Source organism: Plutella xylostella, chromosome 10 (genome assembly GCF_932276165.1).
Source record: "Plutella xylostella chromosome 10, ilPluXylo3.1, whole genome shotgun sequence".
In the NCBI taxonomy this organism is placed as follows: Eukaryota; Metazoa; Arthropoda; class Insecta; order Lepidoptera; family Plutellidae; genus Plutella; species Plutella xylostella.
In genome coordinates, this window is record NC_063990.1 from 11,114,275 (window position 1) to 11,127,694 (window position 13,420).

Genomic DNA, 13,420 nt, shown 5'->3' on the forward strand with positions numbered 1-13,420 from the left:
CTTTCTTAATCCTTCTGGTTTCTAAAACCCCAAGAACAAACCGACTAACCCAGATTATGCTCTATTTTGCAGGAAATAGTAGCAGCGTTGAATTCGCAGTGCAACATCGTCCCTATCCTCGACAACTTTGACTGGCCCGAACCGGAGGAACTTCCTGAAGACATGAGGGCCGTCTGCCATTTCAACGGAGTCCGTTGGATTCACGACTACCAAGATGCTTGCGTTGAGAAACTAGAAAGGTAATTTTACAATATCTTCTTTCATAATCATGATTTCCCGTTGCCGATCGGGATTTTTGGACTGTCTAGAACCTCTGTAATGACGTGATGGTTCCAAGATGTCTGACAATGTATGTTTATGTCAGCAGAATGCTTTTCGAAGCTCATTCTGAGACCTATTGCTAACACGTTTTTCTTTCCCCAGCTTTCTCCGCGGCAACAAGTCGAACATAGCCAACAAGTTGGACAGCACGCTCCGCGGGCGGGGGGACGTGCAGACGCCCAGCACCGCCACCATCGGGCGTGGGCCCCCGAGCTACACGCGCATGGCTTCGTGCGAGAGCCGGGGCAGCGATAAGGCGGATTGACTAGAGCTGCCTACACACTCGTTGCCGCCTGTCAGGTACGAGTATGATATTTTGAACTCCCGACGGAAAAGAGGGGTGTATAGGGTAGGTAGTTAAATGAGTCTGGGTATCTGGGGTTGCGTAGGTCCCAAACGACTGAACCGATTTTCGATGTTCTTAGCCATGTTTTATAAAAATCGGTAGGTACAGCAGTTCAAAAGAAATGCGAGTTTTAGTGTTGAATTACGGGGGTTTTTAACGTTGGTTAGGTTATTAAATTGTGTCATGTCCGACCTCTGAGTTGCCGATTCTAGACTGTATTGAACTGCTCAGCTTCTCTTTAGGCATTTTATTTCTATCTTATTTTATTTATAATACTTCAGTTTTTAATTGTGGTATTTATTTGTCCGCAGACCACGTCGACGCCATCAATCGTCCCTTGAAAAGCTTACGTCTAGAAATTATGTTAGTTGCGACCAGCTTACTAGTGCCAGCACTTCGAAAACGACCTCTCCCGAGAAGTCACTACACAGCTTGCTGGAACGACTTGCGGAGAGCAGTGAGCACATACCGCAAGGGTCTCAGGAGTTGGACAAGCACTCTCGCAGATGCCGCAGCTGCGAAGGCATTTTAGAAGCTGATGAAAGCGAGCACGCACCCTTAGATGCCGCCACCCAGACCAAGAGGAAGAAAAATTTCATGGACAGATGTGTGAATAAAGTAAGACTTTGTTGAACGATGGTGAAGACTGTTCGGAAGTGCCTGCAGGGTGTGTTAGGAACCCGACTACCTAATTGGACTTTTTTTTATTGCATATTCTGTGAATCTTATTGTAAAGTACAAAAGTGTGCACCATTGTGTAAATATAAGAGTAGGTATGTTTACAATTTTATTTTTAAAAACGAAATACGTATTGTGGAGTTATTACACAATAACAATTGAATATTTACAAAATGTAATCTCAATGAGTACATGTGAAAGTTTTAGCGATGGATAAAGAGACAAGTAGTCGCCACCCTGTCATGTTTCAAGAACATAGCATTGAGGTGGTGACGCGCTGAATAAGCATTTTTGCTATTCGTTGTAGTATGGCAAATTGCTTTGTATTTCATACTTTTGCAATAATTATTATGAAATTATTTATCTCTCTACTTCTTCACTCTCTATCTGAATATATTATGGAAAAAATATTGTATGTAGTTAGGTACCCATTTAAATTCTTGATTACTATCTTGCCAATGAATTATGTATTTTAGAAAAACAAACAAGTTGCATTGTGATACCCTAGATCTTTTAGTTACAATCAGTTCTATTATAGTGCTTTTTAGCTTTGAGACAATGTTATATTTGTTGCTTTTACCGAATTTATTATTTCAAGCAGATTTTACGTTGAAAATTTATATGTACAAAATAATTGTCTAGAATGTATTTAATTATAAAATTAAGTAGTCATTCATAGGTATGTGTTAACCATAGAATAAAATCTTTATCCTGATAAAATGTATTTAAGAACTGGCTAACCCTGAATAAATGTTTAGAAAAAGTAAGTTTTTTATTCAAACATTAACTATTACATAAACTTACCAAGTTATCTATCCAATAAATGAAAGACTCTAATCAGACACACAAAACTAATGCCCACAGACTTTTCATCCCTCATCAGGGGTGTAAAACAATAGTTACAGAAGTAATAAAGAGGTTTGATCTAAAAATTTGTGTTAAAACTACAAAGACAAATCCAAGTATTTAATACTTAAAAAATATGTAGGAAATACTGTACATTCAATTAATAAAATTTTGCTCTCTATAATAGTTAGGTATAAGAATAATTTATCAAGTACTCACCATGCTTAAAAACATAATGTGCTAAAATTAAGGAGAATAAAATATATTTCATAGCACCAATATTCATTTTGATTTCTAATAAGATACATATTGATTTCGATTCTGAAGGCAGAAATTCTAAATTTAGAGCTGTCAAAACCTTAATTTCTTTGTTTAAAATTCGATGCTTTGATTGTTTCCGTAAATGTCATTTTATGCTAGCAAATTTATTAGTTTGACAGTGTCAAAATTAGAATTTGTGCCTTCAGAATTGACATCATTATAATACTAAATAGTACACCCAAAAAAATGTATACATATACATAAAATACTTGACTACTGTACAATACATAGAGGTCATAATATAACAAATAATCATTTTTATCTATTTGTTTTAGGTAAAATACCAAAAAATCTGCCTTGTTCCTAGTAGTCATACACATAGTTCTACTTAAGATACACAAATTCATGACTTTTTGTAAAGAAATCTACATCTAAACTACATTAAAAATATATAATGAAATAACTCACATTTTAACTATCACATGTAACTTCCACAGAAAACGAACATTCATCACAGGGAATTATAACTTTATTTTGATCCATATTTTCAGCTTCTAGAATATAGTTTCCACCACATCTGCATGTGTAGGTATAACACTCCTCACTTTCAAGATAGTCCATGTCTTTAAGATCAATATTGGCATATAACAGTAGGTCACTGTGCTCTTCGCAGCTTAACTCTGCATCATAGTGCTTCCGGGTTTCAGGGTCTCTCAACACTGTCCAAGCTTTTTGCAGCATCAAAAAGGATGCATCCGATTTATCACAGCCCACAGCATTTTTATCTGGATGCAAAGTTAACACAAGTCTCTGGTAGTTCTTTTTTAACTCCTCAACTGAGGCTTTTCTATCACTTTGTAGTATTTCGTAGTAATCGACTGGTCGTTCGGTTTCGTCTTTCATATTCATGGTCATGGACACCATCTGATCGCTGATAAACTGATAGTGGTCGGCGAAACTTCAGCCAGGTAACTTAACCTTATGCATTCATTGATTTATTAGCGAATGTATCGAAAACATAAAGTCACTACAAGCTATTATGACTTAATAAATTACAGTACAAAGCAACTCATTACAGTATTTTATATGAAATGAATGTTTTCTGAAATGTGCGAAACGAAAACAACAGTGCGAGAACGAGGAAAAGATTGTTTTGTTAATGTCAGTGTCAAATATTACCAACACATCATAGAGGCCGTTTTTATTCTCTGGTTTGATAATACTTTATTTGGCTCAGAATAATAATTTAAATACCTTTTTTGTCAAACCACTAACATTGTAGTAGGTTGCTAAATGAGCAACTAAAGTAACTATTAAACTCTTGAGCCTGCATTATTTTTTTTTGCATGATAACGAAGTGCAAGCTTTTGCTTAAAAAAATAAAGAAGGATAAAAAATTCATATTATTCTGTGCACCACAGAATAATATGAATTGCTAATGTCAGTTTCAATATGTCAATTTTTTTTATTATTTCTAGATTCGCGCGGTCGGTGCAGCACATTTGATTTGTTTTTGTTGTTATTTAACTACTCTATACTCTCTCTTATTCTCAACTCTCTCCAGATTTTAACCACTGGAACATTTATACCTTTAACCATGCCTACATGGAATCAGATACAGTCGCAATTAAGACATCCAAACAACCCGGTTGTATTCTTTGATATAACAGTCGGCACAACGGTTTGTAAATTATTAATACTGCTACATTCTGGGATCAAGTAAATATCACTTCATGATCATGATAATACTTTGCAGGAGATTGGGCGTATGGTGTTTGAACTTTTTGCCGATGTTGTGCCTAAAACGAGTGAAAACTTCAGAGAATTCTGCACTGGCGAATACAGGAGAGACGGCGTACCGCTCGGTTACAAAGGAGCAACGTTTCATAGAGTTATCAAGGATTTCATGATTCAAGGAGGTGATTTTGTAAATGTAAGTCAACTAAAGATTATCAGATGTTATTGACATTGACGAAGTTCAATTGATAACCTTAAAGAATATATCCATAGGAAAGCCTTTTAGCCACATACAATACACCAACTGTACCTCAGGAGGTCTAGTTCAAGAGTCTTACTTATCACTTGTTTCACAAATTGCATTAATATCCGGCAAACAAACCATGCCATTCATGATCTGGAGCGGTATTTAGCAAATTTCTGTCAATACACAGCTTGCAGTCTGAAATTAGTACTAATTTACTAATAGAACCTAGGTCATGAGTATAATTTTGCAAACCTCTCACTCAACTGACATTAAATTCTATGCATGTCAGGTTAAAAGTAGGAAATCTGTTGACTGTTACATATGTTGGGCATCTCAGCAATAATATAATGTAGTGCAATATTTGAGTAAATAATTTCTAGTAGCAGCTCAAAGCTTGAGAGTTAATTGATTGTGTAAAAGTACTATTTGTACTTTTACACAATCAATTAACTTACTTACTGTGCCTGAGTTGCACTGAAACTGATGTTCCTGTTTCTTGTTTTCAGGGTGATGGCACTGGTGTGATGAGCATATACGGTGGAAGCACCTTTGCAGATGAAAACTTTGGACTCAAACATGACTCACCGGGCCTGCTGTCTATGGCCAACAGCGGCAAAGACACTAATGGCTGCCAGTTCTTCATTACATGTGCAAAGTGCAACTTCTTAGACAATAAGCATGTGGTGTTTGGTCGAGTGATTGATGGTTTACTAGTTATGAGGAAAATAGAAAATGTACCAACAGGACCGAATAATAAGCCCAAAATACCTGTAACTATATCTCAGTGTGGACAAATGTAATGTAAATAAAAACCAATAAACTTAAATTTTGCCTATATTAAGTGGAAGCTTTGCTTCTTGTTTTTTATAAATAAACAAATTTAAATGTAGGTAGCATCACATAATAAATACAGTTATGTATGGTAACTCAAATAAATCTACATTTGGCTATGTCAATCAATCACTATGATTACAGTTGTCAACTCTTCAATGTTTGGTTATTCAATAATAAATTCCGTGGGGGCATTGTGGCAGGTCCATATCTACGGCCTACTTCTTTTATGAAAGCACTTTCCATTTGTCTAGCCACTTGGTCAAAGAACAAGTTGGATAGATGGGAATGGAAGGCGGATCTGAATTCAAAGGTGATTTGGAAGTCAACGACGCAGGACTGCTGCTCTCTCTTGAGGCCGGGGCTGAATCTCCACAGCGTCAGCAGGTGGTGGAAGAGCCTCCCATCCGTGCACTCTGCCTTCACCATGTGTGGCTTAACTAATGATACACTTGATGTGTAACTCTCATTTATAGGAGGGAAGCCAACTATAAGATCTGCTTGTAGATGGTCATCAGTTTTCTTAAGGACTAGTGACTTCTTGCACCAAGGGACGAATTGGTAATAATTCTCAACATCTGATACTACTTCATACATTTGATCCATGGTGTACCTGCACAAACAAAATATCATTAGCATAGTAGATGTATTATACATTATTAATTAATTAATTGATGGATCATTTTGTACAGCCTTCTGGGAACTAAGGGTGAATCTGTGTTTGAATAATGTATGTTTCTATTCTACTTAGGTGAGCAATTATGTTAATGATCCTTAATTTGTCTTCCTGCCTAAGGTGGGTGCCCAATAAATATATTTAAATATTTCTGATTCAATGCCTCTATGCGAATTAACATACCATTTATTCTGATTTCATAGAAAATAAATAATTTCAAAGATATTTAAAACCACACCCTTGTACAATGTATGAGACATAGTAGAGATTATAAAATATCTTGATAACCTTCAATAGCACACAAGTTATACTAACCCAACCAGCTGCCTCCCACAGTACTCCCGCTTGCGACTGGCCTGAGGAAAGCTGAGGAATGTGCGACGCTGATCAGTCCCATGACATTGGCACTCCAAACTTGTGTCCTTGTATCTATTTATGACATGACCCTGAAAACTGAAACGGGAAATAAAAACGAGGTTCAAGTAACACAAACAAACAATATGTTGTGTAATTATATATTCTTATAATTTAAGACGTAGTTACAGCTCCTAAGTTAAGCTTACCTTAAAATTTTGCAGTTCGTCGTAAAGACTTTGGAACTAAGTATTGAACAAGTCCTCAGAGAAAACATATTTTATAAGTTAAACTCCACTACTGAGTCAGTAATAAGAATGTTAATTGAATTATTGGGTTAAAATAAATTATTTATAACTACATTTTAGCACATGATACTATTATTTTGCTGATGCAAATTCGATTTTTCCATGAAAATTACACAGCTGAGTAAAATTGAAAGTCAAGCAATCTGACAGTGATATGACATTGACACATTGACAGTGACTGATAACAGAGCGACCAGAGAGTCTCAGAATAATGACGGCCTAACTTTCGCTTTCTTTGCTTGAAAGAGTTCTCTCCGGACGAGAATTTCCAGGAAATTGATGACCTCCACATAGACCAACAGAAACATGAGCGGCGGCACATTGACCGTTATAGCTCAGAATAATGGACACAAAATATTATGCGGTTCACAGACTCATATCGCACTGACTCATTACTGTCATGAAACGTCAAAATCATATTCTGCATACTGCCATCCTGTCAATGTCAAGTATTATTGAATTCGAATTTATGCCGCACGTGTTTTCGGGGCGAATTTAAACTTTATGATTTAGATTTACTTGTTTTTATATAAACATAGTGATACAAAATGGGACGAAAAGCAAAGTTTGATGAAACAAAGAAAGTCAAAAAGGGCCCTGGCCGGAAAGCGCGCAAGCAGCCTGCACCAGTTTTCAGGAAGGAATTATGTATGTAACTCACATTGATACACGTGTTATTTAAATTCTATCAGAAAATTAAGTTAGTAAATTTTATTTAAGAACTACCACATGTTTCTACCCAGTAATATCATGGCATTTTACTTACATTTCGTTATTATAACCTATAAAGTATTTGCCGCTACTAACCTTTTTCGCCCCAACCAGAAAGATAGGGCTATTGGAAGTAGTTATGGAGTGCTTTTGAGTGTTTGTCTGTGCTCCGTGATGGGTAGACCGATGAGTCTCTATTTGTTTTTCTTTTATAAATTTCCTGATGAAGAGTGTTGAATATGTTCATTCAAAACATTTCAGAAAGTATACACATAAATGGCCAGGGATTTCACCACATAGATAATTTTGCCTTAACAATTAACAACTCATATTCCAGTGATCTATTTGTACCGAAGGCCTAATAGGCATCTGAATTCCCGGAATGTAACAAGCTAAATTCAAGGTTCTTGTATGTTTTTTAGGTTAGCTCGTATGTTTTGTAATATGCACTCAGTCTTATGCTTTAATAGCCATACAACTAACAAATATTATTAACTTTCAGTGGAAGATGAAGATACTCCTAAGAAGTTAACGCACAGACAGAAACAGAGAGTGGCACGCAGAGCCAAGAAGAAGGCAGAACTACTTGAGAAGAGGAAGGCGTCCAAAGAGGCCAAGAAAAACAATGCAAAAGAGGTTGAACCAGAGGTTGAAAGTGAAGAAGACGGCTCAGCGGATGACAGCTCTGATGAAGAAGTGGCCCAAGGTATAATATTATAGTATATTATCTTATGTGTACTGATGGTGAATAAGCCAGTTGATAAGCATAAATGTAAAGGAGAATGGTATTGACCTTAGGCACTAAGTCTGTTATATTGTTGGCAATGTGTGATGTTACCTTCTCTGTAAATACAGAAAGATAAGAAAACTCTTTAAAAATAGGTACTTGATACTTACCACAAAGTTTATAATATATTTTGCATTTATCTTGTTTCTAGCATTTACTGATGACAACAAGGAGTGGCTTAAACCTAAAGTAAAGGGGAAGAAACAAAATAAAAAAGAAGCAGAGAGTGACAGTGGCAATGATGATGATGCGTCTGATGATGACGAGGAAGAGGATGAAGATGCTTCTGACAATGAACCAAAAAAAGTAAAGAAAGGCAAAAAAGAAAATTACAAGGTGAGATGTGAAAATCAGGTAATCTAGAATGATAATAGAAGTGAAATAGTAGATTTTACTGTTAAAAATTTTTCAATAATTTTAGTTAAACATGCCATTTATTCTGAGAACAAGAGTAATTAAATGGCATTGCTTGGCATATAATAACCTCGCATTTTTAAATTTACAGGTGGGAACTCTGGATGACCTATTTCAAGATTCTGATCAAGAAAATGGAGATGCTGAGTCAGATTCTGAAGATGAGGGTGCCGTCAGCAGCGGCAAACTGGACTATAACTCCTCCAGTGAAGAAGAAGAAAAGAGTGATGATGATGAAGATGATGATGATGACATGCTGCCTATTGAAAAGGCCAACATAAAACTAAAGAAAAAGCAGAAATTAGACAAAAAACTTGCTGATGAGGAAATGCAACTCAATATTGCCAAACAAGATGTATTTGCCTTCCCATCTGAAGAAGAACTTGAAAACCCAACAAGCCTTCAGGATGTACTGCAGAGGATCAAAGACGTGGTTGCAGTCTTAGGAGACTTCAGCCGGTTAAAGGATGAAGGCAGATCCAGATGTGAATACACAGAACTGCTGCTCAAAGACCTCTGTATGTACTACAGCTACAATGAGTTCCTGATGGAAATCCTTATGCAGATATTCCCAGTGCAGGAGCTGGTTGAATTCTTGGAAGCTAGTGAAACACAGCGACCTGTGACTATTAGAACCAACAGTCTCAAAACTAGAAGAAGAGATCTGGCCCAGGCTCTCATTAACAGAGGTGTAAATTTGGACCCTGTTGGCAAGTGGAGTAAAGTGGGTCTTGTGGTTTACAGTGCAACAGTGCCTATTGGGGCTACACCAGAGTATCTCGCCGGGCACTACATCCTGCAAGGAGCTTCAAGTTTCCTGCCGGTAATGGCGCTGGCTCCACAGGAGACTGAGCGGATCCTGGACATGTGTGCAGCTCCCGGTGGAAAAGCTTCGCATATTGCTGCTCTCATGAAGAACACAGGCGCCCTGTTCGCTAATGACGCAAACAAAGAGAGGACCAAGGCCATTGTTGGTAACTTCCACAGGCTGGGAGTGGTGAACGCAGTCATTTGCAACTATGACGGCCGACAGTTCCCTGATGTTATTAAAGGTTTCGACAGAGTACTACTGGATGCGCCATGCACTGGGACAGGCGTTATAGCCAAGGACCCCAGTGTGAAGACTACAAAGGACCAGAAAGATATTCAGAGATGTTTCAATTTGCAGAGACAGCTGTTGCTGGCTGCTATTGACTGCTGCAATGCCAAGTCAAGCACCGGAGGGTATGTTGTTTACTCCACTTGTTCAATCCTTCCTGAAGAGAATGAATGGGTTGTAAACTATGCACTGAAAAGGAGGAATGTGAAGCTGGTGCCCACAGGGCTTGATTTTGGGACGGAAGGATTTGTGAAGTACCGCCAGCACCGGTTCCATCCATCACTGAAGCTGACGAGAAGGTTCTACCCTCACACCCACAACATGGATGGATTCTTTGTGGCCAAATTACAAAAGTTCTCTAATGTAATTGTAAGTAGACCATAATATTAATACTAGCATAATCTCTTTATACTTTTTTTTCGTTAGTTTTTACTTATATTTTTTCATAATTGCAGCCTGAACCTGTCAAAGATGAAGATGAAGAAGCAGAAGGTGAATCAAATGAAAACAACGAAGGAGAGCAAAATGGCGTTGCAGGCTCAGATGAGAATACTCAAAAGAAACCTGGAAACAAGAGACCAGCAGCAACAAATGGACCGGGACCCAAGAACAAGAAAAACAAACTTAATAATGAAAAGTAATAATTTTAAAACTTCTTGAATAATTACTCGTATGTCGTCCAAAAGTTACTTTCATATAAATATTTGCCATTAAAAATTTGCCAGTGTGATAAGTAAAGTCTCAATGGCAGTTTTGGCTTGTGAACCTTCCTCCTGCGTCGTGTTTTGTACAGTCAGCTGCATAAGTATAGCTATACTATGCACTTTTATGCCCTGTCAAACTACCTACTTAAAACATTTTAACATGGAAGTAATAAGTACTTCCCATGTTAGGTACTTAATACTTATATACTTAGGTACTTATATACTTCCATGCATTTTAATTAATGATTTTGTAGTTGGTGACTTTTGTGAGTTTGACAAGGTACAAAAATTTAATAGCTACTTATGCAGCTGACTGTTCGTCAATAGCTGCAAATGTACGACGCAGCGCTCCCATATCACCATAACATAAATTAAACATACCTAATTGTATTTTTCAGGGTTCAACAAAAAGGCGGGGAAGCAAACAGTAATAAGAAGAAAAACAAGAATAAAAAAGGGGAGAACAAGGCAAATAACATAGACAAGAATGCTAAGGCAGATAATGGTCAAACCCCAGGCTCAGCTAATCAAGGACAGGGTAAGAAGAAAAACAGGAAGAATAAGAAGAAAAATAAGAATAACACTAGTACAGACAATACACAAGCTAACCCAGAACCTAAAGTCAATGCGTCTCAAAAAGTAAATAATGATAAAAAGTCGCCTGCAAATGTTAAATCTCCAGTTGCCAGTGATAAGAAACCAGAAGTCAATGCCCCGAAATCAGAGGCAGGTGCTACTAGTCCTAGCAAAAAGAATAAGAACAGGAAAAAGAACAAAAATAAACAGACTGGTGAAAACAAGCAAGAAGCGGCAGTAGTTGTTAAAACAACAGCTAAAGTGACAGAAACCGTAGAGCAAGCAGCTGCTAAGAAACTTAAAAATAAGTTAAAGAAGAATAAAAACAAAAAACAAATTGGTCAGCTAAATACAGAAAAGGTCAAACCGCAGAGTGAAGATTCTAAAAACAAACAGGGAATAGGAAAAAAGTTCAAGAAAAAAGTCAAATAGTAGGTAAGGAAATGAAATACCTAATCTAATTTTATTTTAATTTTTTAAGTAAATAAATGACTTAAATATTTAAAGTTTTTTTTTTATTTAACTTGCCAAGACTAGGTATGAATAAAACAAAAATAAAATATTAATAAATAGCTATAAATAAAAATGGGGGTAAACTATAAGCACTCAAAAACTTAAAAATGCACTGACAAGAGTAGGGATTAAATACAGTCATGAACTGTCCAAGGTGGTTACATGCATTAAAGTAAATCATCAATTATTTTACTGTACGATCTTCTATAGTTAACAAAATCAACGTCAGTTTCTGAATAAGCTTCTCTGCTGCTTGTAGAGTTAACCCTAACTGCTATAATTTGTTTTCTAGCTGCTGAGAGCGATTCTTTTTCTTCTGTACTTTTTTCGGTCAGCTGAATATTTTGTCTGTACTTTTCCAAACGTTCGGCCAAGTAAATAATTGGGTCTTGTGGTGTGTGCAGTATAACATCCGCTAAACATTCTTTAAGCGCTTTACTAACGGTTTGTTTCAAATATTGGCTTGCCTCTGTCAAGAGGGGCAGCGGCGCGCATTCGGACATAGGTTCGTATCCTACGTTTCTTTTCAACACAAAATTATGAAAGCTGTCCAAAATCATGTCTTTTTGCTCATAATTATCGTTCAAATATCCACCAAGATCATCGTAGTAATACGTAGTGTCATTTAGAAAATACTCACTTGAGTTTCGGTCCACTTTATGACTCAACTCGTCGTAGAAATAGACACGGCGGTCCCCTTTCTCATTAATTTGGTGAACACTGCTAGATCCTGTGTTATTATAGAGTTTTCTCCCCAATCTATCCAGTCCGTGGTCATCGGAAAACTGTTCTCTTATGTCGCCGGCACTCAAAATTGTTATAACAGATTTTCGTCGGCGTTGACCATAAATAGCGACCCTCCATAAGTTTATTAATTTGTCTACTAGTCGATAGCGCTGTACTTCTGGCAACAAATGATTAAAGATTTGAACATCTTTGTTGTCCCTTTGTGCATCAGTGATTGATACAATGGGAGAAACGATTTTATTGGAAAGGGATGATGCAAGTTGCAGTTTGTGCATCGATGTTTTTAGCTGTTGTAGTTCCCTCAGGTATCCTTCAAGGTATATTTTCTTGTGTTGTAATGCCGTCACCGCAGCTGAGCTGTTATCTCGGAGTCTCGCAATTCGTTCTTCTAACACTTTTATTTTATTTAATACTGTTGTGATCTCTAAATCGCAAGTAGAGTTGGTACGTATGGTAGATTTAAGAGCTACATCTTTGTCCTCCATTTCAGAAATGTTTTTTATTGTTTCATCTTCATCAGAAACGGACACTTCTGCAAGTATTTCGTTTAATGTTTTCGTCAAATCCTTTATAAACGTTACATCAAGATTAATAATTTTACAAATTTCTACAGAAAGATTATCGTAGATTCTGTCTAACCAATTCAGCAGTTCATCTATTTCGAATTCAATTTTGTTAATAAACTCCTCATGATCAGCTAAATTTTGTAACTGTGCTCGCTTCTCCTGTAAAACACTCACAACATTTTCGTGCATATCTTCAATGACTTTAACATCAGCTTCGATGATACCTCTATCAGCCTCAGAGACATAGTCTAGAAGGTTTTCGATGTAAACTTTGAAGCGGGGGTAGCGATTCCTGGCGCTCGCGATAGTTTGCTCTATTGCTTCGTAGATAATGTGTCGAGGCTTATCGCGAAGGTGTAACATATAAGCGGAGAGATCTGCGGTGCCCTTCAGCCAGTCGTGGTGAAAGCTGGTGACCAGGTCGGCGACACGGTCCGGTTCCCCGCCCCGCACGGAACACTCCCGCGTCTCGGTCAGGACCGTATAGACCGAGTCTCCGAAGTCGACTCCAGTCAACAGGATCACGGGCGTTTCGAATGAACGCTTCATCTCTTTCGTTAGAGTCGATAAGTATAATGCCGTCTCGTTCATTGTTAATGTATGTAAATATCACTTAAGTATTGTGTAAATCTTAGCAAATAAAAACTTCAGAAATTATAAATAAAAGTAAACAAAGTTCAAATCAAAACATAATCCCA

General features: G+C 37.2%; 4 protein-coding genes across 10 annotated transcripts in view; 3 read left to right on the forward strand and 1 right to left on the reverse strand.

The window, feature by feature from the left end:
• Positions 1–2,108, forward strand: part of LOC105394156 (NAD(+) hydrolase sarm1) — a 48,131-nt gene extending 46,023 nt beyond the window's left edge. For all 7 annotated transcript variants that reach the window (XM_048623587.1, XM_048623588.1, XM_011565994.3 and 4 more), the window contains 3 exons: positions 73–239; positions 424–621; positions 979–2,108. In XM_048623587.1, coding sequence (XP_048479544.1) covers positions 73–239; positions 424–586 — 330 coding nt within the window. In that variant the 3' untranslated portion in view covers positions 587–621; positions 979–2,108. The remainder of the gene's footprint in view (positions 1–72; positions 240–423; positions 622–978) is intronic.
• Positions 2,109–3,948: 1,840 nt separating this feature from the next.
• LOC105394898 (peptidyl-prolyl cis-trans isomerase H) lies at positions 3,949–5,273 on the forward strand. Its single transcript, XM_011566823.3, has 3 exons — positions 3,949–4,133; positions 4,209–4,385; positions 4,943–5,273. The coding sequence occupies exons 1-3, from the start codon at positions 4,050–4,052 to the stop codon at positions 5,234–5,236; spliced, it is 555 nt and encodes a 184-aa protein (XP_011565125.1). The 5' UTR covers positions 3,949–4,049; the 3' UTR covers positions 5,237–5,273.
• LOC105394908 (coenzyme Q-binding protein COQ10 homolog A, mitochondrial) lies at positions 5,253–6,760 on the reverse strand. The gene is made up of 3 exons (XM_011566832.3): positions 6,507–6,760; positions 6,259–6,396; positions 5,253–5,880 (listed from the first exon to the last, which is right to left on the reverse strand). The coding sequence occupies exons 1-3, from the start codon at positions 6,572–6,574 to the stop codon at positions 5,415–5,417; spliced, it is 672 nt and encodes a 223-aa protein (XP_011565134.2). The 5' UTR covers positions 6,575–6,760; the 3' UTR covers positions 5,253–5,414.
• Positions 6,761–7,035: 275 nt separating this feature from the next.
• Positions 7,036–11,402, forward strand: LOC105395407 (25S rRNA (cytosine-C(5))-methyltransferase nop2). The gene is made up of 6 exons (XM_038117825.2): positions 7,036–7,253; positions 7,819–8,022; positions 8,255–8,439; positions 8,609–9,985; positions 10,072–10,253; positions 10,719–11,402. The coding sequence occupies exons 1-6, from the start codon at positions 7,154–7,156 to the stop codon at positions 11,326–11,328; spliced, it is 2,658 nt and encodes an 885-aa protein (XP_037973753.2). The 5' UTR covers positions 7,036–7,153; the 3' UTR covers positions 11,329–11,402.
• Positions 11,403–13,420: the final 2,018 nt, after the last annotated feature.